Source organism: Mesitornis unicolor, unplaced genomic scaffold, assembly GCF_000695765.1.
Source record: "Mesitornis unicolor isolate BGI_N332 unplaced genomic scaffold, ASM69576v1 scaffold14385, whole genome shotgun sequence".
Taxonomy (NCBI): Eukaryota; Metazoa; Chordata; class Aves; order Mesitornithiformes; family Mesitornithidae; genus Mesitornis; species Mesitornis unicolor.
Window position 1 is genome coordinate 36,247 of NW_010186253.1, and position 27,640 is coordinate 63,886.

The 27,640-nt window shown below is 38.2% G+C and overlaps 1 protein-coding gene across 2 annotated transcripts in view; it reads right to left on the bottom strand.

Annotated features, from left to right (window-relative positions):
- Positions 1-24,094, bottom strand: part of SNX9 (sorting nexin 9) — a 41,357-nt gene extending 17,263 nt beyond the window's left edge. The window contains exons 1-9 of one of the 2 annotated variants that reach the window (XM_010185097.1): positions 24,007-24,094; positions 21,554-21,628; positions 20,280-20,402; positions 6,608-6,791; positions 5,723-5,873; positions 4,285-4,369; positions 3,235-3,360; positions 2,822-2,939; positions 48-178 (exon numbers count right to left, since the gene is read on the bottom strand). In XM_010185097.1, coding sequence (XP_010183399.1) covers positions 48-178; positions 2,822-2,939; positions 3,235-3,360; positions 4,285-4,369; positions 5,723-5,873; positions 6,608-6,791; positions 20,280-20,402; positions 21,554-21,628; positions 24,007-24,084 — 1,071 coding nt within the window. In that variant the 5' untranslated portion in view covers positions 24,085-24,094. Of the gene's footprint in view, positions 1-47; positions 179-2,821; positions 2,940-3,234; positions 3,361-4,284; positions 4,370-5,722; positions 5,877-6,607; positions 6,792-20,279; positions 20,403-21,553; positions 21,629-24,006 lie in introns of both variants that reach the window. The other variant, XM_010185096.1, reaches the window with a different exon arrangement.
- Between the last annotated feature and the right edge of the window lie 3,546 nt (positions 24,095-27,640).

Consider the following 27,640-nt stretch of genomic DNA (forward strand, 5'->3'; position numbering starts at 1 on the left):
GGAAGCAATTCCTCAATTTCACTCTGTGCCTGAACTTCATTTCCTACCTTCTCATCACGGAAATTGAGAAACTGCTGGAAAACTTCGCTTTCTGAGACAACAGGATGGCGACACATCCTCGTCATCCAAGCTTGCAGTCTCTCCATACGCATTTTGATAAATTCTTCTTCAAAGCGCCCTGTTATATATTGAACAGTAATTGTTATATTTCTACTCTAGTACCCTCAGCTTTTTTTTTAATTAAAACAGAATGTGTAATTAATCTGGTGAGTTATTAACCATTTAATGACTCTGAACTTACAAAAGAAACACTATGCTGAGAAATCAGAAGAACCTTAAGCTACAGTATATTAGTTACTGACTGAGAGTATGACTCCTTTTAAAAACAGTTAGGAAGTGTTAAAAAAACATAATATCCACTCACAAGTCAAAAAAAAAAAATTGAACACCACTTTTGGATGGAAAAATTAGGCACCCAGGTGACCCAAGAGAGAAGTCAGGCTCAGGCTTGGAATGCAGACATTTTTCTGATACAGTCTAGTAAATCCTTGGTCAATGTAAAGCTCAAAAACATTGGAGAAAGAGGAACTACTTACTTTTCAAGTTGTTGTGTCCTACCTAACAGAGCATTTTAAATTTGATTGCTCAGATACAAACAGCAGATTTTTTTTTAAAAGCTGTATTTCTATCAAGGTAGGTTAACATGGGGGGGGGACACTAAAAAAAAAATCTCAATTATTGATATGTATAAATCAGTCAGAATACATACATGTAAGACTCTTCACTGATTTTTAGGTAGTGAAGAGATTTTAACACAAACTATTTAAATAAGTAACCAATTTCTTTTACATCATCACTGTGTATTTACAAGACCCTTTTAGTTTTAGCATAAACTGTGTCTTCTTGATAGAATCTTTTCCAATTAAAAAAAAAATGCTCAACATGAGGCTTCTACAGCATATAGTGAATAGGATGTATTTGAAAGGAATGAGAGATTCTTCCAGCATCCAACTGTTCTAATTTCTATAGCAGTGCACGTGACAAACCTTGAACGTATGTACTCTTTTAATATCATTCTACTGGATAGTTACTATAGCAGCAGCTCCACAATGTTGAGGGGTCTTTTTTGGTTTTGGTTGTTTGGGATTTTTTTAAAGTTACAAATATTAAAACTAGCAAGACTAGCAGTTAAAAAACACAGCTAGTGAGAAAGGAATTTTGGGTATGGGTACGTTTCTTGCAAATTGGCTAGGAAAGGAAAAAAATCAACTACTATGGAAGAACTATTATATAACCTGCAGTAATACCTGTTCCACTCAACCTACACTGAAATCTCCATAGCATAAGGAATGCAAGGCAACAGGAACAGTAACATCTGGAAGATGCACGCTGGTCATTAGGCATATCATCACCAGCAAAATCAAGATCCTGAGCAAAGTCTGTCTATTTGTAAAGAGTCTTGCTTTGCCAAGACTAATGGACAGAAATACTTTTCTGGACATTCTTCAGAAAGAAGTCTCCTAAACACAATGAAAAATAAGCACCATTTTTTCAGTGTTTCCGATAATGTTTCAAAAAAGAGAGGAAAAACAAGAATACCTTTTTTTTTTTTGAGGCAAGTTATCCTCTCCCACAGACACCAAAGACTAAAATCCACAGGCGAGGTTTAACTGTGATGCCAAACTCTCAAGTCTTTTAAAACACAGTTGTAATAAAACCTCAAGACCCCATCAGGTCTTCTGATTTTCTCTTACACTCATGTTTAAGGGTAAATACTGGTGAATTCTAAACATGAGAATAAGAGGAGGGGAGGAAGTTGCTTCCTCACTTTTCAGTTTCCTCGGCATTTATCCCAGCATCTGCATCAATGCTTAGCTTTCTTCAAACACAGCAGAGCTGCTGCATTTTCAGACACAGACACATTGCTGGCAACGTGCCGGCTTTTGTATGTTTGGTTTTGGTTGGTTGTCTTAAAGCCTGTATAAAAATCTTACCAGAAAACACACAAGTGGAAATAGGAAAAAGTAATGCATTTTCCTCCTATACAGGTGTCCATTCTTTTCCTCAAGTGCAGCCTAGCATACTCCTGCAGTGACTGAACTAATGAGCATTTAAAGAGTCCAACCCCACTTCAATTCTTGAAGTCAGAAAAAAAGACTTCCTTAAAACTTCAGAGAGTTTGCACAAGTTGAACTGACATCAAACCAGATCAGAATGTTATACAAATAAAAGGTGCTTTCTAAATCAAGTGTGAAATTGAGCAATAGGAAAAACAGCAGCAGCGTTTTACTTATGAGAAAAAAAAACCCAAACAAAATATCCCAGTTTGTCAGGGGATGCTCCCTTTCCTCTGGGAGCTTTGCTTCAAAGCTCCTACAACATAACACATTTATAATCAAATGCAAAATTAAAAACAACCAGCCCCAACACACACACACACACAAACTACCTCTCAAAAACCACTTCTTCAAACTATCAGCAAATATGGAACAGGAGTAGTTATCTCTTCTCTCCAATAATATTATCTTATTTAGTAACTAGTGGTTTGTTGTTTGTTGGTTTTTTTGTTTTGTTTTGTTTTTAAAATCACTGGACTAGATAAGTAAACCTGAGTTCTGCATTGATGCTCTTAGTGCTAATATTTTATTATCGACACACCATCACAACTCATCATAAGATTTGAATGGTGAAAGGTTGGGGTTTTTTTTGATACCTTCTTAAAAATAATGAGGAAAAAAACCCAAACAATAAGAAATAACTGAACACTGATAAAGTGACTCCTTATTTCCCACCCCTGGAATTCACAGATGGGAATTATTACCTGTTACTTGCTTGTCTGGAAGAGATGGGATTGGAATGGCTAATCCAAATTTAACCAGGAGACGTTCATACAACCAGTCAAAGTGCTTGTATCTGTGGTTGACAGATCGATTAGTGTTCTGTAAAAAAAACAGAACTCTGAATTCTGACAGACATCTACGGATGATGACATGAAACAAGTGTGACCAGAATAGTAAGTACGTGGAATGTAAATAAAATTTATTATTTAGAGGCTTGAATCTGTAATTACAGAAGAACTTTAAATGCTAGGACAAAGTAACTCTTTGGGGAAAAATGTGCGACAACTACCACTTACTCCTACAACCATGTTACCAAGTCACACAAACTGTTTTATTTATATGCACAAATGACCCATATTTGTGAGAGAGAAGATCCCTTTTCAGATACACTTACAGTGCAGGTCAGTTGATATTCAATGTAGCTCTTAAGACCATACATTTTAGAACCTTTCTTTGGATCTGCCACCACGCAGTCAAATGTAGAGGTAGGATAAACCCACATTGGGCCATAATCACCAATCTGTAAGAAATTGCAAATACTATCTTTAAATACATCATGTTGTACCGGCTGCAAACAAGGAAACAAATACTTCCTCTCTTCACTTGAAAGTTTCCACTGATTTCAGCAAGAGCTCCACAGTCAGGAAATAGTGGGGTTTCTCGCAGCCTGCGATGACTGACTACAGTTGTGTTTATCTTTTTCTGTATTTGACCATTTTTCCCAAATAGCAAAGGAATGGTGAATTCTAGGGATTGCTACTTCAACCACTTCAATTTCACTAGAACAGCATATATCTAGAAGAGTTTGTTTTTCAGATAGAACATGACCTCTCATGACTGAATATTGCAAACGTTTATGAATGTAGCTCCTGCATATTAGATAACTATCTAGACCACTAATAGACAGTGTAATGCATTTTCTCTGCCTCCCAATCCCAAAACAGCTTATTTTAACAATCACAAGTAATGTAGATCCACCATAAGTGAAAAACAAAAAATACTGAAAAAAATAAAAAAGGAGGCATTAAGACTTGATCCTGAAAAATCTCTCAATGATATATGAGCCTGAAATGTAGTCTACCACAACTTTAAAACACTTAAATGGTATACAGTTTTATTATGACAATTCTATTTCTAATTATATGTTCAGTATCAGTTTCTCTCGACCCAAATACATATAGCAACACTGAGGCTAAAAGTTAATTTGGGGAAAGAGGGAAGGGTGGGGAGAAAAAAAAAAAAAAAAAAACAAAAAAAATAAAATAAAAAAAACCAAAAACCAACACCAAAAAAAACCAACCAACAAACCAAAACCCAAACCAAACAAAAAAGACCCCAACCCACCAAAAAACCCCACAGACAAAAAAAAAAATCCCAAAACTCCAACCCCAAAACAAATGCAACACCCACACAACAAAGAACTATGCGCATGTCCCCAACTTACAATTATGGGAATTTTATCTTTGGGTTTTGCTAGCTGCTTTGCCAACAGATACTGTTCCATCCCAGGTTTTGCAAATCCAGGAAATCTAACAATAAAACAAAGTGATGTTTATTCCACACTCTCCTTCTTTTGACATATGCAGAACTACCTGCCACTATAGGGAAAAAAAAAATTAGTATTTCTCAAGTATTAGAAAATAATTGATGTGGATTACTTAACCAACCAACAATTTGCCCAGAAAAAGCAGAAATGTTTTAGCTACTATCTTCCAGTTTTCATTCGTGTAACACAGGCTCCTTCTTCCAAGGCCAGGTAGCTATTTGTGCTCTGCAGCCCATCAGAGCACACATAACAGGAGACCACATTCTCTGGAAATGCACACATACACGCGCGCACTCATGCACACCATCCTGCTGCTGTTTCAAATCAAGAGAATTTAATAATCACAGCAAACCGCAGATTTAGCAAGTGATTCTAAACATGAGTTATGCTAATTAATTTATCCACCAATTAGCAAGAATATCACACAAAAATCACTGTAATGTCCTCAAAGTCTGTGTAAAAAGCCTTACAATAAGCAAATGGTGGTTCTCTTTCTAATTAGGAAGATACTTAGCCCTTCAAGTACTGCCAACTTGCTGCCTGCTTGCAGAAACACAAGGAGTATAGTAGGACTTACTTCACAGACAAAATGCTCTTAAATAAGGTATGTTCATGCTGGTTATGCAAAATGGGTTTGCAATAAGTAGATGCCACAATGATGCAAAGCTAGTGTTGCAAAACATGACAAAACCTCCATTGATGAACAAAATCAACTGCCTCTGCATGGCTAGTTTTTCATTTTAGTTACCTACTCAAGAAGGTCGTTACTCTACTGTACAATCCTTTTCCACTCTGCTTTCATCTGCTAAAGATCACCACACAGTAGCAGAGTAACAGTAGTTTTAGAATAAACAAACATTAAGTTGTAATATAAGATAATGCTGGCATAACTCTGACGAAGCTTCATGGTATTGTAAGATTTTTATCTTAAAAAAATATCGCTTTCTGTGGCTCAAGAATCAAAGTCTGATCCGTCTTGCGTACAGCCAGGACAAGCCATCCATCACCTTTCATTTTCACTAAGCACACACAGTGTTAAAGACAGTTAAATGTTAAAGACCAGTAGGTCCAGAAGTTTAGATCTTGCAAAAGTATCATTTGCCTGTATAACACCTCCAAAAATTAGACAGCTTTGTCATGTGCTTTCAGGCTTTCATGGATCTGTTCTCTGATCACACAAGGAGAATGCTGAGCTGCAAATTCATCTCCACTTCTACCTCAAAACTCTAATATTTAAATAGTGTATTTCAAGAAGGTTGAATGGTCACACATTTACATATCTTGACAAATTCAATTCTCTTCAACGTATACACTTTTGCCCTGCATTTTCCATTACTTGTTAAGCGGTAACTTCATAGCAGCTCCACGAGAATTTCCACGTTGCATCCCCGCAGCCTCTGATGCCTCAGTCTCCTTGTAACCAAGGTATGACGGTGAAGTTGATTTTGGGTCATCCCAGTCATCATCCCAATCATCGTCATCAGCAGCTGCTGAAGTACAGGTGGTGGGGAAAGGAGAAAGTTAATTTTTTTCTTTTTATAAAGCAGAAGCAGCTATCTCAGCACTCATATACCAATAATCAACAAATTAATATTAAAAGCTATGATTCCTCCTGAGTTACCACCATCCCCACCAAATACAATCTGCAAAACACTACACTAGAAATCCACTGAGGGAGGGAGAGGGGAAAAAAAAAGAAAGGAAGAAAGAAAGAAGATATGCTAATTGTGTTAAACCTAATTCAATAGTGTTCCATATTCACAGACTCTACGTTAGCATTCCCCAATTATGACTTCTCTTAATTTAGGCCTTTACTGCAAAAAGGTAGAGAAGCTTTCTGAAAGGCTAGCCACTTCCTAAAATTAAGTATTTAAAAGGCTACTTCTTCAAAAGCCTGAGGGCACAAATTCAAAGGTCTTTAAGTACCAGTTATGCAAGCTGAACAACATGCCTGAGAACAGATCATATATTTGGCTTGCCAGATTTTCATGCAAGTTTAAGGTGTCTGTTACTGTGGATCTGAGTTTTTAAAAAAAATTTTATTTTAAAAAACCCACATTATTTCAGTGTCAAGCTTACCCATGTGGCAACGTGCTACTAGGAAACTGTTTTTGTTTTCTTTTTTAAATAAGCCATGTTCTATAGTTAAAGATTAAGCAATTCTTACCTCTATTGTCCATTTACTTTCATTTATCCAAAAATAAAAGCATTATTAGCATACCTGGTCCTTGATATGCCTGTGGATGACCAAATGCTGCTGCTGCCTCCCAGTTATTTGAAGCATTGTGTCTCTGGCCAACTGCACTTTCAGGTTTTGTCGCCCAGCTGTCAACAGCATTTCCATTATCCCAGTTACCAGACTTCCCAGCATTCCAGCTGGACCAAGGATCACTGGCATTGTTTGCCTATATCGTATAAAGACAAAAATAAAGAAGAAATTGCTGAAGAAATTAGCAACAACCATGTACTTTCTTCTTGAAGTCTCTGACCTCCTGCTGTTAGGCTGTGAGCTTGCATTCAGAACTTCACTTGTTTGATTCAGGAGCAGCTGCCAAATCTTACGTTCCCAGCTATGCAGCTCTTAAGTGCAGTGAGCACCTGGAAGAACTGATCTGCTTTCCAGCAACATGACACCAATACATACTAATAAGGATGTTACATCTCCTCAGGGAAATTAAACTATTTGTTCCAACAGTGTTAGGAAGAACTCTTACCCATGGTAATTATTTTACACCAACACCATAAGTATGGTGTGCATGAGCTATTAATTACATAAAGCCCTGGACTAATTAGCACATTTAAAACAGGAAATCAAAAGTCAACTATTAGGTTTTTCCAAATGCTTATTTTATCAGTCTCCGATTAGCTGTCTTACTAAAAGCAAATCTCAAAATGCCCACCCACACCACCTCTACTGGTGTGGCAGTTAAGGCCAACAACCTGTTCAGCTTCCCTGTCAGAGCTTAATTAATTCACAGCAAAGACGAGGGAAGGAAATAAACGTCTGCCAGAAAACAGTCTGGCATTTCCCTGTAGACCTCCTCTCTCAGCATAAGCTTCTGGTGAAGGTAATCGCACGTACCCTTCTGCTGATGCTGCTGTGGAGGTGGAAACATCAGTGACAGTGTAGAGCAGACATGGCTCTAACTACTGCATCAATTTGTCAAGTTCATGTGTCAGTAAGGTGGATTAATAGTGTAGCATACTCCTCAACTCCTCCATTCTAACACTATACTTTGAAAAAGCATTGACTAGTTAAGCGCAGTCTACTCCAGACACTCAGTGCAGAGACTAGCAAGCAGAAAGAAAAAAAAACCCACAAAAATCAAAACCCACACACCCACAGCATAGGAGGAAGAAGGAGAAGGAAAGCAAACAAAGCCTACAACACTTGTCTTGTTCAGCAGAGGGAGAAACCAAGTTTCGTAAAAGGAAGTCTCAAAACCTACAGAAGCCAGAGCATTATTTTTATCACGTAGCAGCATATCAAAGAAGGGGTGCCTGATATGTTAATTGCTATTAGACTGTAACATTTACATGAACCGTCGAACATTTGTCAGTACAGAAAATTTAATAAAACTACTAGAGGCCAAATTATTCTCTGCAAAAGTGTTGAATAGGTTTGTTGCTTATACAAAATAGATGAAAAAGGTACAGCTACTCCATACTCCATTTTTCTCCACTAAAAATTCTCTCCTCTCATTTCAACTTTGAGATACTACTTAGGAATAAAAACTTTCACTGTTGTTTTTCCTAAAATAAAGTCATCTGACAGTCAGGTTTGACAGACACCATCAGACTTCTAAGACTTGAAAACACTACTGATACCATATAACACCAGTTCTTTAGGTACAGAATCCCCAAAAATTAAGAAAAAAATTAAGACCAAGCCCCCAAGCTGTGGGGAAATCACCATTCAGAAGACTCACAAGAGTCACAAGAAGAGTTCTCTAGGAACTGATGGAGTGAGAGAGATTATGTGGACAGCTTCTATGTTTGGGGGATGTTTCTATAGTTTGGGGGATTTTTTTTTTTTTGAGGATGAAACTGAGCAGTATTACTGGGGTTTACCCAATTCTTAGATAGCTGATACACAGTGCTACTACCACCAATTATAAAGAAGCTGCTTACAGCTTATACCAGCCTGTTCTTCCTATGATGTTCACCTGATATGAGTCAGAGTTCATAATCTTTGCTAAAGGAAAACACTTATGCTGGGGCCCAGCCACATAAGAAAGCATGCCTGCTCCTCACATAACTCAGAGCACCTAGAAAAGAATAGTTTGCATAATATTCATTTGCATCTACTTCTGCAATATACGTTGTGCTGATCACTAGCAAATGAGAGCCCTGAAGTGGGATGGTTGCCAAAAGGCTGAGTAAAGTTTTCCTCTTCTCTGTAGTTCCTGTGAAATCTGGTACATGAGTGGGTGGCAAAGAAACTTTTAAAATCTGCTGCAAAACAAGTGAGAGCCAAGAGTATTAACATCAGGTACACTACTAAACAATGACTCTCAAGAGTCACAGAATCTCAGGAGTTGGAAGGGACCTCGAAAGATCATCCAGTCCAACCCCCCTGCCAGAGCAGGATCACCTAGACTAGGTCACACAGGAACGCATCCAGGTTGGCCTTGAATGTCTCCAGAGAAGGAGACTCCACAACCTCTCTGGGCAGCCTGTTCCAGTGCTCTGTAACCCTCACAGTAAAAAAGTTTTTCCTCATGTTCACATGGAACCTCCTATGCTCCAGCTTGCTCCCATTTCCCCTTGTCCTGTCATTGGCTATCACTGAGAAGAGCCTGGCTTCTTCCTCCTGACACTCGCCCTTTACAAATTTATAAACATTAATGAGGTCACCCCTCATTCTCCTCTTTTCCAAGCTAAAGAGACCCAGCTCCCTCAGCCGCTCCTCGTAAGGGAGATGCTCCACTCCCTCGATCATCCTTGTGGCCATCATCAAGAGTGATCATCATCAAGTTTGCACGCAGTTGCTGATGTACACTCAATGCTGTTCAGCAAGGGGAAATGGATTACTTCAATTGCCCTCTCACATATCTTATCTCTATGTAGTTATATGGAAGCTCTATTCAAATTTGAAAATTTTACTTCTGAGGTGTCCAAGAAAGCTCTAGGGTAAACTCTTGACCCCAGGTGTATTGCCCACAGGCTATAATAAATGGGTGGGATGTGCTATTCCCACTCCGCTTTCAGCCCAAAGGTCCACATTTCTCTCCAAGGCACTGGAGAAGAAGATAAGAAATTGGTTAGGAATGTATATACAGACAACACCTCTCAAAGAGCATTTACCCTACACACACACACACACACACACACACACACACACACACACACACACACTATGGACACTCAAGTGGTAGCCAAAAATCAGTAAATGTGGAAAAGGGCTTAGGGATCAGGCCTACCATCCTCAAGGTCTCATAGCACCATGAAGGACCAAGTAAAGCCACAGCAGCTATTAAAAGGGTAACCTCAGCTCCAGTCAACAGTTCTGTGGATCTCAGCAGCTGACAAATAGCTCTGTTTGAATAAAGCCCTATTAAGCCACAAGTATTTTGTAAGCCATTAAATTACATGTTCTCACACCCTTAGTTTTCCATAACTGAAATTGATAATACTCTGATCTCTCTTTAGACAGCACATAAAAGATGAAGAGTCCTTGGAAGAAGTTATTTAGTCAATATAACTTGATACAGCACACCTAACATCCAGCTACACAAGCAACCTCAAATGCAAGAACACAAAAAGAAATACCACACTGCATATAATTAGGGAACTAATGAACCTTCAAATGAAACATTGCATCTCTTTGCTCCTCAAGATAACATCAAACAAGTACACTGAGATTAAATTCATTGATAAACTCCTTAAAGGCAGCTGATCTTCCCTTCTATAGACTATTACAGGACTTGGTCGCTCCTACTGTTCTAGAAGAAAAACCACCACAAAGGTTATTTGGGGAACAGACAGCAGAGGGAACACATTACTAAATATTTTAAGAGTCTTCCATTAAGGGCAGATTCAGACTCACTCCAGAAACAGATCGTTACTGGTGGGGGGATAACATGTTTCTAAAGATCTAATTATAGTTGAACGATAAAAAATTTCCACCACAGCAGAATAATCCTCAGCTTCGGAGTGGAATGTCAGTATCTTTACCAAATGAATCATGAATTAGATAAGAAGAAGTGACATTTTTGCCATTTTCCAGTGAATCCAAAGTCAAAGACAGTAAAGCCAAGATAATCTGCTAAGGCATCTCTCTGCCCAGGCTAAAACTCTTTTTGACATCTTGGCCAACTAAGTTGTTCTTGGCAGACTCTTTCCTCTTATTAATGAATTCTCCTAATGGATGAATAGATCCATTCTATTCCTGAGGGACAAAAGCCAACACAAGCATGATGTTCACATGCTAAAACAAAGCTCACTACCCAAAAAGATCTACGTAACTGTCATCAAAAATTATAATCTCTGTGAAAAATACACCTTGCAGTCTACTCAGAGATGGGAGCCATGATGAAGCACTGAGTAGAGAAAGTATGTTCAATCATTTCAAGGGAAGTCCAGGACAGCCAAAGCTGCAATAAGAAGTGTTATGCTCTTGAAGAGAAGTTGAGAAGAGACAGACTGCACAGAGGAATGGCAGAAAGCACAAGAAAAGTCATGGTGGCTCAGGTGAATTGCCCACAGGAAGAAAATACCTCTCCAGTTTTATAGCTGCCTCAGTCACTTGCATGGAGACAAAGCCTTAGGCAGACATTACACTAAACTGAAGTTGTCTGAATAGATACATAGAAAAAGTAAGTGAATATAGATAGTAACCCTTCAGGAAGAAATGTGAAGGGCTAAAAGCCTACCCTGCAGCTATCACAAAACCATATTCACTGTGCTGTATTTACCAGAGAGCAAGCATGCACATTAGCAAACAATGAAGAAGTTGTCATGCCCATTATATTTTATGTCAAAGCTTTCTTTCTGGTAAATCATTACCTTAGCACTGTGGTCCTGAGTACTTCTTTCACTCCTGAAGGAAGGCCCTCTTTTCTATTGTACAATTTAAACTTGTTTTCTCCTTAAAGAAATCCTATAGGGAAGCAAGAGGAGTGGAGATGGGCTAGATGTGATAACCAGCCTTATGGTTAAATACGTGAAAGCAACAGAAGATGGGACCTCCAGAAGCAGCTGACAAGAAGGCAGTAGCAATGCTGTCCAAGGAACCCATTTGTTCCTCAACTGCTGCTGTTATCTTGCTTCATTCCAGAGGAAACCATCATTCAGCATCTCCACTCCCAGCCCCACTGCCCCCTACATAAAGTTGTCCCTGCAAAGGAGCTGGGCTTCACCTGTTCACAAACCACATATGGCCAAGGTACACCCACTGGATGCTCCTTGCTTTCAGCAGCAAAAAACCCCAAACCACCAGCAGAACCGAGTTACTACCATGAAGAGCAGAGCAGTTAAGTTTTTTGTCCTTTTCCCACTTTCAGTCCTATTTTCTTACCTGTGAGGTAAAAGTGGACTAGAGGCTGCATTGCTTCTGCACAACACAGGTACAGGATTTCCATCTATTAAACTCCTGATTCAGCTCACAAAAAGCCATGTTTAAAGTACAGAATGGTCTTTCAGAAAGATACATAATTTAGACTTCAGCAAAGAATACTCAGTGATGGGACGAGACTAGGGAAAACACGTCTCACTACTGAAAGGAAATTAATTTTTATTTTTTAAAAACTTGCTTAGTTTTAACTTTCAGCTAGTGAAAATCCTATATTCATTTATTCAATGGAGCTCTCAGGCTTCTGCTTTTGTTACCCACACCTGCACATGTAAATGGCAATCAAGTCACCTCTTTATATGCTTGTCTTCTCTTGAGCTGATTTCAATCCCTAATGGTTTCTTCTTGAAACACAGATGAGAGATTTCCGACAGTTTTCCAAGTGGCACTCACAGCAATGCCAGAAATGGAAGAAAGACTCCCTGTTCCTTTCTGATGTTCTCTAGACATCCCAGGATCAGGCTAGAAAGATTAAACAAGGCTTTATCCTTCTTTTTTGGAGAAAGCACTCTGTAATTTTGTTTGGGAACAGAGCATAGGGGTTTCCCTTGTCGCCTTTTTTTTGGCAGAGGTGTTGAAGAGCGTGACTGGCTAAGGCTTTTCAGCTTTCCACTTTCAATGACAAATGCCCACAGTTTCACCTTAAAATAAGTGCTCAGTGAACAATGAATAAAAAAAATTAAAATCAGGAAAGAAACAATATACAGCAGTAAGCCCCCTGCTGTGGTGAAGGGGATCATGCAACACATGCATGCCACATGCCACTAAGTGTGCAAACAAATAGAAACATTCAAGGGAAGGCTGACAAGATTGTCACTATTACCAAGTTAAAATATTCCTGATATAGTCAATGCCAGACTACTAGACCACAAGGCTACCTCATGAAATAAGTCAAATGAAAACAAAACTACATTAAAAAGAGCATGAAAGTCCTGTAAGTTGTGGAAAAGTGACTGTTTAAATAGATTTTGTCTGAGGTCAGGGGTGCAGATGAAGGTGAGGAGAGATCACAGTACTACAGTTTAACAACCTGCTGCCCGAGCCTTTGCATTCCACTAGGATAGCCACATAAAACCTCAAGACAACTCCATAATTGGAATTGGTACCATCACTGTCATATGTTGGACTTTTTTTTTTTTTTAAAATACATGAATATGATTCATTTCAAAGCAAGCAAGCCACTATTTCCAGTATTGTATGGAAGTCACTGCCTGGTACTTTGGTTAAACAAGAATTGGTCACAAATTCCTGTTACTCTCTGAATGCAATACTGCAATTTAGATAGGGGGTAAAACAGAGTTGCTTCCAAATCACATGTAGCAATGGTGGATGTTATAGTGTCATTATCTGTAACAGGAACTAGAAGTTATTAATCATGAAAGCCAAACTAGCATAACACACTCTGGGTATGGTTTGGTTTGTTTTTTCCTTCTGAACAGTTCTAACCCACCAGTTTTGCGTGTTCTTCTTTTTAGATATCTTTTGCACTATGCCTTTCTAGAGATGACTCAGGCAAACATAGAGGTAACTTTACACTTAACCGTACAAACATATACATTTATGCAGAGTTAAGGCTTATTAGTAAAGTGAGCAATAACTTCCAAAGTCTATAAACAATTATAATTGTAACTTCCATGGTGAACCTACCTGTGTATCTTATAAGGTAATTTAGCACACTGGTTTAACAAGACAAACTGGACTCAAACAAACATGAGTGAGTCATATTTCCCATAACAATACTTCTACGTTACTACACACACAAAGCAATGTCAGAGAATCGAAATGCTGTTACAGGAATGCAACAACATGCATGTCAAAATTTCCACAGAAGTAGAACAGTGCATACTTAATAAGAGCACTATATTTATTTTCTTCAATGTTAGCATTTATTGCTGCTCATAGCAGTTCAGGGGGGAGGTGGGAGGGGTTATGGTATGCACATGTGACAACAACAATTTGCCTTTCCATCACTGAGTTGCAAAGAGTGGAAAAGATACGAAGTAAATATCTGGGAATAGTTTCTTTAGTGTCCTCCTTATGCACATTCAAACAATTTACGTCTGCACACCAGGTAACTTAAGAGTTGGCTCAGCTCCTACACACGAAACTAGGTGTTTTCACTACTATTTATTCATCCTGCCTATACAAAAGTCCCAAAGTTTCCTGAAGGGAAAGTGTTTTCTACACAGACAGTCCATTTATTTTCATACTCTTCAACTGTGTAGCTGCTTATCTTTCTTCTACTGAGAAATACCCCTAGAGATTTCACACTTGCCACTGGATAAAACAATGCAAACATGAGAGGTTTCCGTTAGTTGCTTCCTGTTCCTACTCATGGGGCCTTGCTGCTCTACCCACAACATAACTGAAGACATGAAACGTGGATTCATTAAGATCACACTGGAATTAACTGACAAATCTGCATTTCACAAAAATGTGAACTCTCAGGATATTTATTTTATCCAGAACTAAGAAGAGCTGTACAGTCATCTTCATACAGAAGTAGACTTGGCAGTGATTACAGAATCAGCATCAAGAAAAGGGAACAAACTCCTCTACAAATGGTTAGCTAGAAGAACTATTTTTATATCTTAAATACTGTGAAGCCACATCTACTGCCTTTACGTCAACACAGCTGGTGATCCACTTCCACTCTGAAACAGACAGGCAGTACTCCACTTTAATTTCATTTATATATTTTTAATACTAGTTTTCTATTCTCCATAGAGAGAGAAAAAAATGCTAGACTTTAAGCTCTAGAGGGAATGGAAGAGAAACCACACAGACTGAAACATAGTATACTGAAATTTACAGCATTTCTATCCTATGTTCAAACACGTACGTTATAGAGGCTGTAAATAGCTGGACTACATTATGGCTAATTGTACATAGTTTTTTTTACAGACCACTAACAAGACTACTGTATAGATAAAAAAAGGTTCAGCTTCTTAATGAGAACTATTTTGGGCCAATATAGTTGTAACTGAGATTTAATTTAGATGATAAACACTTGTTAAAATGGAAAGCTGATATATGTTCACAGCTTTTAAACCACTTTAAGTTAGATCAATGAAAAACCACCCCAAGTTGTGATTTAGAATGAAGAGAGACCATCACTGTTAAAACAGCAGTTTCTGAACCTGGAACATGTGCGAAATAAATGCAAGTACATCTGTGACTTGAGAAGCACTAGTCTTGATCACCAAAAAAACCAAAAGAACCCAAAAAGAATTCCAAGCAGCTGGGGGAGACTACCCAGAATGATTTTTACATTAATGCTTGTATTTCCATACATACTTTAATTATGAAGGCTCCAAATGCCACCAAGCTAACATCCTCTTGGTCAACTAAAATGAGAAACACTATTTAAAATTGTGAAACAGGATATCCATTGTTGCTACAGCCCTTGGAAGAAACACACATCAAAGAAATACTACAAGAGAAAAATACACTACTTATTTTTCATCAGAAAGATGAAATTTTGTGTTCAGTGTATTTCAAGACATTTATCTGGTGCAACCTGCCATAATTTCTATTCATTTCAGTGCCATTACTGCCAGTGTTATTCTAACGCCAGAAGAGTTTACAGGTACTTCAATATATATACATGCAATTCTAACAAACAGAAAAAACCTAACTGCTGATACACTTACTCACTGGTTGTTCCAAATGACAATCTAAAATTAGCAACTTGCATTGCTGCTCAGAGGAACAGTGGATTGACAAATTCCCTTTGCTTCTTCTGTCCAAGTGCTACAAGGTCAAAACAGCTCGAGACCCATACAAAAGCGATGCAAAACCTCCATCTTTGGCAACTAAGAGCTACTTAAACTGTCTTTCTTTGAATATTTTAAAAGGCTTTTCAGATATTAAACCACAAATGTTATAGGTTGATGTAACATTAAATTCTCCTATCTGCTTTTCTTATTCCCAGTGTAGAAATGGTCACCTTGAGACATTTTTTCCCCTTTGTCTGTGTAAAATTAGCTTCATTGCTTCCTCTGATTGCTTTCATCTCCCCAGTATCTTCTCTTCGAAAGAGCAGCTGCAAGCTTCACCAAGGCAGCTATTGCTGAGACACTCCTGGTGCAAGGAATTAGTTGGGGAATAGTTAACTGCCAAGGGTCATAGGGAATTCTTCTCTTCTCCTTAGGAAGTACCTCTGTGCCACTTTTCTACTGTCACTTTACATCTGTGGCAAACCCAGGTAAGGTACAACATCAAAGTGTTGCTGTGGTCACTCTCTCTTTCTCACTGAAGAAAAAGAAGTAACAGCAGCTGCTTTTAGTTATTGTCTATTAATTACTTCTCAGGAGATTATTTACTGAAAAAAAACCAAAAAACCTTCTTGGGACAGACAGGGCATAGGGCAGTGTTTGAGCTGATGATGTTTTCTTAACACTAAAAAGTTATGGATTCCAGAGTAGGAAACCAAAAGCCTCTTGTTTGCCTGGAAAGCAAAAATGTATTGGTATAGATAAAGAGATGGAGTAAGTTTTATTTTGCAAGAGAGAGAGATGCATACATAGCAACTGATCTGGGAAAACTGTCATGATTTAGGGTTCTGTATTACATGTAGCATTGCTGCTTAAGAAATGCAGTCATTTCCCCAGACCTATCAGGGCATATGAAAACAAAACAAAAAAGTATAAAGCTCAAAAATAATTTTGTTGGAATTTAAGCCCTGTCACATTGCCACTTGAGATGTATTTCTAAACTGACAGGATAATCAGTTCAGAACTTTAAAAATAAAACCAAGACAGAAAAAATGTTATAAAGTCTGCATTCAAATATAACTGGTTGTACTGGTTTCAGCTGAGGTAGACTTAATTTTCTTCATAGTAGCTGGTATGACCAAAACGGTGTTGATAACACAGGGATGTTTTAGTTATCGCTGTACAGAGCTTGCAGAGTACCAAGGCCTTCTCTGCTTCTCATGCTGTCCCACCACCAAGCAAGCTGGAGGTGCACAAGAGGCTAAGAAGGGACACAGCTGGGACAGCTGACCCCAACTGACCATACCATATGAATGCCTATAAAGCTGAGGGAAGAAGGAAGACAGAAGGGAGGTGGGGCGGCATTCAGAGATACAGCATTTGCCTTCCCAAGTAACCATTACACATGATGCTCTAACCTGGAGACAGCTGAACACCTGCCTGCCGATGGGAAGTAGTAAATGAAGTCCTTATTTTGCTTTGCTTCTGTGTGTGGCTTTTGCTTTACCTATCAAACTGTCTATCCCAAACCACAAATTCCCACACTTTTACCCTTCTGATTTGTCTCCTCCATCCGACTGTGGGAGGGAGGGAGCGAGTGGCTGGGTGGGGCTGAGCTGCCAGCTGGGGTTAAACCACACCACTGCGGTTTAACTGTCTTTCTCTTAAAGAAAACCATAAACACTCCACACACACATTTCAACTCAGCCAGATGGCGTTCTTAATAAGGCTTGGCACTGATAGACTGTATTTTTTATTCCCCACCTATTTTTTTACTTACTGTTAGAAGAATGGAAGGAACTCTAAGAACTAAAACACCTTTAGACTTACTGAAATTGGAGGGTGGGGATGTTGAGCAATGATGTGTATGCTAAAGTGACTCAATGTTTACAGAAAATAATTCCTTCAATACAGTAGTAGTAAGAAAAATCCTAAAATATTCTGTTTATTTAGAAGTGCTTTTGTAAAGTCTTTTGTTACTTGTTACTATAAAATACAATAGATAGCATAAAATGTCAGCATTTAGGAATGCTGCTGTTTTTTATTCAGTCCACCAGACTATATCTATGAACATTTTATTTCCCACTACTGTGCCATCTCCGGCATCGATTCCCTTTACATTGACACTAATCGGTCATTTTTCTTTGCTCTCCATAGCCTGAACACACAAATTTCATTTAAGATTAAGTGCTTTGTATACTGACCTAGTCACTCATTAAGGCACTTGAAAAGGATAAGTCAATTGCTTGCAACTGTGCATCTGAACTAAAATCAAGCCAAAGAGCCTGAGCAAACTCATGTTAAACAGTGTAAATGTTACCATAACCAAATGCAGAGTAATACATCTAGGAATAAGGGTCATACCCACAAAGCAGGTGATCCACAAAGCAAATGATCATATTCTTATAAGCAGGGGCTCTAAAAGAGAAGCCAGTATGCAGGGCAATAGCAACTCAGTATAACCTCCTGATGCAACATTACAGTAGTCAATGCAGTCTTTCACTATATTAGGCTTTTCTGCACCAGAACAGCAACATCAAACCAGTTTGACATCACACAATGTACAGAGGAGCAACGCTCACATTTTAGACAAGTCTCAAAATCAAAGAGATTGAAGAAGAAAGCATTTTTTTTTTGAGTGCAGTTAGTGTCTCGCACCAGAGAGACAGAACTGACAGAATTTCTTAATCAAGAGGACAATCAGCCATAGAATTTTGCAAGGAGAAAATACTATGCACTAGAGAGCTCTCCAATTTGAGAGAAAGGCCTAACAGCCCAAAGTGGAATCCAGAGTGCTAAGTATACAAATTAAATTCCTATTAGCAATAAGCTAATTAGAGTTTTGAGCTGCCTGGTCTAGTGGGAGGCGTCCCTGCCCATGGTAGGTGGGTTGGACTGGGTGATCTTTAAGGTCCCTTTCAACTCAAACCATTTCTATGAAATGCAACTTCCAAAACTAGATTGCCATAGTAATTATCTGTTATTTAGGATATAATAGATACCTTTATTTTAACCTTTCTTCCTGTATAGGCAAGGGCTTTTTTCTTCTCTTGTCCAGGTGCAAGTACCTTCTGGTAAGCACAGATCAACCTCCGATAGATACCTCTGTCACCATTCAAAATACTGTATATTCATTTTGTTAGTAAGCAATTCCTCCTATGTCAAATTAAGTGGTATGATTCTCTTCTTTCAGAAGAGAAACAGTATTTGGATTTGACAGAAGTAGCTGCTGCAAATATTTCAAGCTTACCCAGAAGTAACATTTCACTAGAAAATCTGTAGGAGGAAAAAATGCGGCAGGGGTAACAGACAGAACAGAAGAAATGAGGTTTCTACTCGACTAAGTTTTACTGAGGGAAAATGAACCTATAATCAATGCTTCTGGCTCAGTCTGACATGAGAAATTAATAAGGCATTTTGAGAATTCTGTGTTTAACCTAAATATTAATTGGGCATCAATAAAAAAACAGTGATAAACAGTGAAACAGTCACAGTGAGGTCTGGAGATCTCACTATGCATGTGATCACGGAATCACGACCCTGACATTGTCTGGCTGAATACAAGCAAGCACAAATCAAATACTATACAGTCAATGAACTGTTACATTTACTGTCATACAAAAGTGCCCCATGTACAGTTTTCAAGAGATCATACCTCATGTTGAAGTCCTATGTTGCAAGATACAATTAAGAAAACTACTGACTGGTATTTCACTGATCTACAAACCAGGCATGTGTCCCCAGCTGCTATGATGAGTAAAACATTTACTTTCCAACAGGTGAGACCTTTGCATGCTGTTGTTGGGAAAAGATTTTGTTCTTCTGTTGACCTGTGGACTTTGAAACGTTTAACTGTTCTTATATGTGGGACATGCAGCAGTCTGCAGACCATAATAAACAGCTTGTGTTCAAGATAATGTATGTCTTCAAATATCTAACCTGAGACTAAATACTTCCTGCTTAATGAACTGAGATACTGGGCAAAAAATTATGAATAAAAAGAGTAGGGGGAAAAACAAAATCTCCTCCCCCCAAAAACCCCGTCCTTTCAGCAAAATCAAAGTCAGCCTCTTCTTCAGCAGACTAGGGACAATGCATGAACTTGCTTCACCTTTTTTAACCGAAGAAACAACTCTTACTCAAATTCTGAAAAAGATAATTATTCATTCACTCTGGCTGATGATGCATGGACCACCTAATAGTAGCAGATGTTTTTTCAAAAAGGAAGTTATAGTTCCTTAAAAAGGTTAGCATACTAACACAAGTAACCTGAAAATAAAGTAAATTTGCTAAGAGTGCATTTATACAGAATTAAGGTGCAGAGACTGAGGTAGTCTGATTCATATTACTGCCCGCTAGAATGAATAAAAATGCTCTGTTTTTGCAAGTGTTAGAACACTAATTTTTCTAGCAGGAACAGTAGCTGAACTGGCATCTGTATCATTAAGATTCAACAAAACTGTTCTCTAATGAAAGCACAATTACTTTAATTAGTACTTTTATGAGAGTTGACAAATATGATACAGCACAACTGAAGAGGACAAGCACTTATGCCAGCAGAACCTGCCATGCCCCCACTGTGCCTGAAAAACTTGGAGACATACCTGATTACTGCTTTTCGCAGCAGCGTTGGTCTGAGCTGTGTTTGAAGAAAGGGAATCAAAAAAGGCTTGGTCAGCTAAGGAGTTGCCGCAGCTAATTCCATCTTTTGCACCTTCGGTTATAATCTGAAATGGAAAAAGTTGCAAAAGATTTTTTACACTTCCATTAATCAAATTATGCTGTTTATCATAATCATCTTCACATTCATGTCACTAGATGTTAAGATGTTAAGATGGTTGCATATACCCTTTTTGAATCCAAATTGAATACTACCTTTCACAAAAAGTTCATGTGAGAATCTGTAGGATTTACTTCCACAACAGATGGAACTGGTCTCCATTATCACAGCGTAACATGCAAGACGGCAGTGGACACCTAACTACGAATTTGCTGGGGATTAACAAAGTTGTTAACATTACTGCTTGGAGACTGGGAACTCATACTCAGAGGGTCAGTTTGGGACAGCAAGTTTGGAGAGCCAAAAGCTACTAGACCATGAGCTAGCCAGCTGAAGACCAAAAACAAGGTTATGTGAACTAGCATTCTCCCCTCACCATTGATTTTTAAATCAACACAGCACTAGTGAAGGAAGAGGGGCACATGCCTTAAGAGGAGGCTGCAGGAATTACAGGCAAAGTTTTCACTTAATTGGCAACCTGCAGACATACAGACACTGGGCCCTCAAAGAGTGAAGTCTTTGCACTGAGACACCCATTCCATCCCCACCCCCATAATAGCAGTCTTTAAACAATGAGCAAATGAACACACACTGAAAAGACAGCAAAGACCCTCAGGAAGAAGATGAACTAAGTAGTCCCTGGATTTGGGAACCCATACCACGAGCCCCAGAAATGAGGTTCCATTCCAGAGATGTAGGAGTATGTGGCAAACCAGCCACAGCAACACCAGTGTAAACTTGCATTACTCATTTCACTTCCGTATCTTTATCTTCTGACAGAAAAACAAAACAATTATTGGATCATGAGACCCTCAAAACCAAAAGCAGACTCAAAATAGCTCATGTTCTGCCAATCACCAGTATTTGCTATAGACAACCTCCTGCTGCATTTCTTGGGAAACCACCAAGAAGCACAGTAGCTTTGGCTAGCATGTTTGCACTGGTCTCCAAAGCCAGCTACAGTTGCTACAGTAAGATTGTATATTCTAAGCTCTAACACTGGAAGTGCTTAGGCATTACAGACTGATCAGTGAACCAGAGGATGGCCTTTGGAGTAGTTCTGCTTTCTTAGTGCAGAGCAGTGTAATAGTCACTTACCTCAACATAATCTGTTGGAACAAGTCCTCTCTCTCCTTGACTGTTTTTTCCTTCTAACCAGCCTCCACCAACATCCTAAAAGCAATAATAATAATATAGAAGTAGTTTTGTCAGATGGAGCACACAGCACGCTTTAAACAGCTCAGAAGGGAAGTCCTGCTGTCAAATGCAATGTTTGAAATACAGTTATGACTGTATGACCACGAACAAACTTGCTTAGATCTGCTGAAGCAGCATATACTCATTTAAACAGAACACAGACTACACTTGCTTCACACAGCTGTTGTGGACTTTGGATTTAACAAGCATGAGTGGGAAAGGTTGATTTTTCAGCACTTTTGATCATTTAAGAAACCACAGTCAATTGTCTGGACACAGACTGCGACAAAACACAGCTACTAGTATGCCAATTTCAAAGCATTAATTTTAATCAACAGATTAAGGCTCAAGAAATCAAGCTATTGGTAATACCTGTAAACTTTCTGCTTCGCTTATTGAAGATGTAGAGGTGTGTGATGAGTGGGAGCTATAACCCACAAGAATATTAAGGACAATCTCAACATTAAGAGAGGGACATGCCATGCAAGATTTGGAGATATTCTTTCTAGTTTACATTTAATTTCCGAGACAGGTCTTGTGCTATTAGTTTGGAAAGAACTAAGACAGTCAGCTCTGATCTCAGTGGGGTATCCTGTTATTGGTTGCTTTTTAAAAAAAACATTCTACATACATTACGAAACCTTTGCAGACCTTTGCAGTTAAGAAAAGTCAATTCCAGGACAGTATTATCTGGAATAAGCCAGTACTGGTTTAAACCTAGCTGTTCCTTGAATGCCTAGTTACACATTAAGCTAACTCAGAGCTGAAAATTGGAACCAACACATGCTAGACAGCAATTATTAAATTTCAGGTTTTCTTAATTTGCTTTTCAATTGATGTATTTATTTATTCACAATTTTGTTCTTTCTCTTGGAAATTTTATGTAGTCCTGCATATAGTAAGGAGAAGTCTGCTTATGTGTTCAAGACTTTAAACAGTAAAGATCAATCAATTATTGAAATAACAAACTTCCATTTGCTTTTTCTAGTATAGCCAAAAGCTTACACTCAAGAATGCAGAAACAACCAGATATCTAGTTGTTCAAACTAAATTCAACTAGCTTGGTTAAACTACAAGAGCAATGGCATCTTAAGCCAGAAGTCACATTTGCACTGCAGCACTTAGGGGCAATTACCAACAGACATCCATGAGTGTGCTATTACTGTCTAAACTTATCATATCAAAAAGATCAAGAGCCTTTATGGCAATTTATCCCATGGTTTAATAATGCACAGCATAAAATAAAGTTTTACTTGCTTTTAAGTACATTGCCTTAAAATACAGATGCCTCTTCCAGCAAGAAGAAGCTTAACAGTGGTAAACTATTTATTTAGTTCTACTGTTATGAAATGGCATTAAACCCCTGAACTCACTTTAAATGTTACCTCTGCCACAGCATCACATCCTATCCAAGAGGGTGCTGGTTCTATTAAGTATATACTTCAAATATTTAAACTCAGTGCAACTAAAAATTAAACAGGATTATACATGACTAGGCTCTTCAAAGAATTATTTCATTCTACAGAACCCTTGTTTCTTATTTATTTGATTGTATACAACCTGTCAGCAAGATCAGGCAGTTTTTGGTTTTGTATTTTAAAAGGAAAATCTATTCACTATGCTATATTACTACACAAAAATCAAAAGCAGAATCAACTAACACTTCCCTTGTTATAAAGGGTAAGAATTACAACAGGACAATAAAGTGCACTCAAATTCAAATTGCACAAGCAAATCAATTGTCAGTGTTCAAAAGGTATATTAATTTAAGAAATCTCTGATAGTACTACCATACTACTTCCACCACTCCTTCCCTGTACCTTGTCCATATTGCTTTAATTATGAAAGGACATACAAACTTAGCAACAAATTTTGTCATCAGTTCTTTGACCAAATTTGGAATGCTGAAGTCACTGATAACGAAACTCAAAACCAAGAAGGGTGCTGGCACATCAGATTTACGTGCAAGTGGCAAGCACCTGAAAGATTTCATACAAGAAAAATGTGGAACATTAGGCACACAACAAAAAGACAACACATTCAAATGTAAAGGGTATCACCATCTTTAGCTCCTTCCTCTGCCTTGGCACTCAAGCTGTGTGGGAACTCAAGGGAACAAAGCTCAGCAAATTCCTAAGTGTGCAGGCACAATCTGAGAGGGCCCCTGTCCTCCAAAACTGCTCGCTGCATTTGTTTACACAAAACTATTAGAAAAATCTTTGTATTTAGTTAATTTGCTATTTCTTCAGGGTAGCCAAGGCTTTCACGTGCCACCTAGCACCTTTTTCCTTCCACCTGCTAGAAGTAGGCCAAGAAAGTGCACTGAGGCCTTGATTCCATCTTGGTTTTCTTACCGGGTTGGTAATGACGATGATCTCCCCTTCGCTGACGGTCAGCTCGTTGTTTCCAGGCTCAGCAGCAAAATCATACATAACACGAGCCTGTATGTGGAAAAGAACACAGCAGTGAGCCTTCCAGCTTATGGAGAAGATTTCACGTAGGAAGCATAGGCACAAGTTATTCTTAAGTAGCAGAAATAGTAAGTTTGGTAAGGCTGGATGCATGAAGAGCAACTCAGCACGTAGGAAGCTAACATTTCCCAAATTTGTACTTCAAACTGAACATTAATGTACATTTTAAAGACAAAAAGCTCCTGTGGAGCTTGTTAGAGATGATCAAGTATTTTCCAGGAGGATTCACAGTTTAGGACTGGCTATTCTCTGGCATGTCCAGATTGATCAGAACAACTCTTTCCAGGGGAAGAAGGAAAGGCTTCTAACTTTAGCAAACAATTTTATTTTTTTTCTTCTACAAGACACATTCCAACTCCAATTCAGGTAAAGGGAACTGTTTCATAGAGCAAGCAATTAGGAAAGAGAAAAACAAATAATTGCAGATGTAAACAACAACTGCTGTACATAAAAAGTAATATGTAAAATTATGTTTTGAGATTCTTCGTATGTGAGAGGAACTATGCAAATGCACAAACAGTGAGAGAAGGCCTGTTACATACTGGCACGAAGGGGAAGGAAAAACAAAACCAACCTATTTTTTTAGTGTTTATAGACACACAAAGGCTTTGCTGTGTCCTGACTCTGCTACTACACTACATGAAGAAATGTTATGTTTGAAACACTGGCAAAGTTGTCTAACACTTAAAGAACAGTTCTGCTTCCTTATATAAAGAACTGTGATATGGCCTAAGATTATACTCCCAAACATCTTTTTATTGTCTTCATTGAATTTCTTTCCTAAAAGTAGAGAAAGCTCCCAGGAATTACAATGGGACTATATTTATTTTCTCACAAACTGCTGAAATGGATACAAAGAGAAACACACATTTATTCTAGATCTTCCTTTAAAGGTCAAGATGAAAATACGTTTTAGCTTTCCATTTAAACTGGCATAGTATATAAACTTTAAACCTGACCACAATAAAACCCTTTAAACTCTTTATCTAAGCTTCTCATCCCCTGAAAGAAAACTCATCACACTAGTAGAACTTAAAGATAAAAACGTTACTATTTACGCCTCAAGTCTTTGTTAGCCAGGTGCTCCAGAAGAAATCAATACATTATTTAATATGATTGCTACCAATGTTGAAGTAACAAAGAGCAGCAGAAGGGAAAGCCAGACCACTGGTCAGGAAAGGCAAACTGAAAAAGTATAGATTTAAAAAGACAGTACTGACAGTTATAACAAAAATACCAATACTCAATCTGTATTACATCATAGCCCTTATTTCTCCAGCTTATACAAGATTCAGAAAAGCATAAAGTTCATTATTGGAAACACACCTATTTCCTTAGCACATCTTGAAAAAGGCAAGGCTATGGTTTCATCTTCACCAGTAAGACATATGCTTTAGTTAACTCAGCTCATACAGAAGCAGGCTTTGTTCCTGCAGATTGAAAACTAAATCCAAGAAAAACAATTTTATAATGGTGTTACTAATAATGTCAGACACTGTGTACAGCAATGAGGTCCTTACTGTATTTGGAAGTCAGGAAGAAGAAAAAGAAACCCCAAACAACCCAATGTTTCTGCCATAAGGATGACACTAAAATAATGATTTCTGTTGAAAGCAAGATATGTGATAGGAAAAAAAAATAACACAAGACAGACATTTACTATTAAGCCTTGCCTGTCTAAAAATAGCAGGTTATGATCCCCATCTAGATATCCCTTCTGACATAAAACCAGAAAAAAAACACAACTTCCTTCCCCCAGATTTTAATTTCATAAGTATCATGTGGAAATACTTCTGCCCGGTCAAGAGATACTTCAGTGTAAATAAAAACAGAGCCCAGAAGAGACACATATGTTGTAGTTCAGCTGGCAAAGCTAATCCTGAACCACGTGCACAACAAATTACTTGGTTTTCACTAGAGAAGCACTACATTGAAGAAACATCCCAAGCACTCCGAATGCTTCCTTCCAGGAAAGATTAAAGCTTTTCCCTTAGAACTGAGGCTTTCAGCACTTTCAGATTATGCCATGTAAAACCAATGGATAAAACTGTTTTCAGTAATAACACTGACTGCTTTCCTTCCAGCAGAAAAATCAGGCCTCTATGCAAATATACAAATAAATTGCCTTACTTTCCTTAAAAGCTTGCTGAAGAGAATCAGCATACCTTTTGGAATACAAGAACAGTTTAAGTCAGGGTGTAAAAAGTGCCACCTTCCAGGCCTCTCCCCTCAGCAGCAGTAGATGGTGGTGATGAATATATTATTTTTACAGCAGGTTACCACCACTTACCCAGTTCCTGCAAGTGAATTTAGCAGTGTTCAGATGGGAGGCATCTGAACCACGTGGAAAGCAGCTTTCTTAACCAGGGAGCCACCTTCAAGCAGTACACCACAGTACTAAGTTCTTGCTTTTCCTCACAGAAATGATGAGAGCTCACCAGGAAAAGGGCAGATTTTACCAGTCTTCAGGAAAACTGGTAAAACATCCCACAGCAACAGCCAGACTGGAAAGTAGGATATCATTGTGTCTACTAAGAGAACAGACGCAACTACTAGGTTCTTCAGATGTAGCAGGGAAATAAAAGTTACTCAGAAAAATTTGCAGTTAATCTGCCTGTAGGGAAGTAAAGAGCAAGAGAGATCCACGGAATTTAAGAAAAGTTATTGTCTTTCTATTCACCTGCTTCAGATTCCTATTTCAAAAGTTGTTAAAAAAAAGTAGAAGAGGGGAAAAAATTAAAACCAAACCCCATCAATTTTGCCTTACTGCAGTTTAAGAAATTGAAAAAAGATCTGTAACAATACAGAAATTGATTATTAGAGTATTAAGCATTTGAGGTACATCTGTAACCCGATCCATATATTGACGTCTCAAATACATTCTCCAGGTTTTTCTTTTCACTGGTAGTATCCATTTCACTTGCATTTCTGGGCTCATTTGCCTAGTTTGGCAATTAAGTCCCTAAGAACTCCTGGCAAGTAAGCTTTAATGGTACCCTCCTACTGCTGAGATTTAATGGGAAAAATACTACAGACTCAACCAGTTCCAAAGAAAGTGAAACTAAAGTGCGTAAATGTTTTCCTTCAATTTAATATGTGCATTGTTAACAATGGAAAACTCTCCCTCTAGCCTTTTCTTGGGCAGAGGCATCAGCCCCAACCCTATTTAAATTTTTGACAATCAGTTCCAAAATACTATAAAAAGGAAATGGTTTGGTTTTGCAATAAACTTTTTCCTACTTCCTGGCCACAAATATTACATCCAAGCAGCAGTTATGGCTTTAGAGTTAGATCTTTGCCACTTACGCAAAATAGCACATGGGCATGGAGAAAAGAAAGCATCTAACCAGGAAAGGATTTCATCTCCAGGGCACTGCAATACATGCATGGAATATTAGGTTTAAACTTACGGACATTGTGAATATTTATAAAATTGGAATCTCTGACAAATTCCAAAGATCACAGAATGAACATCACAAAGGCAACTTCTTCAAAACACAGCTTTAAAAACACAAGG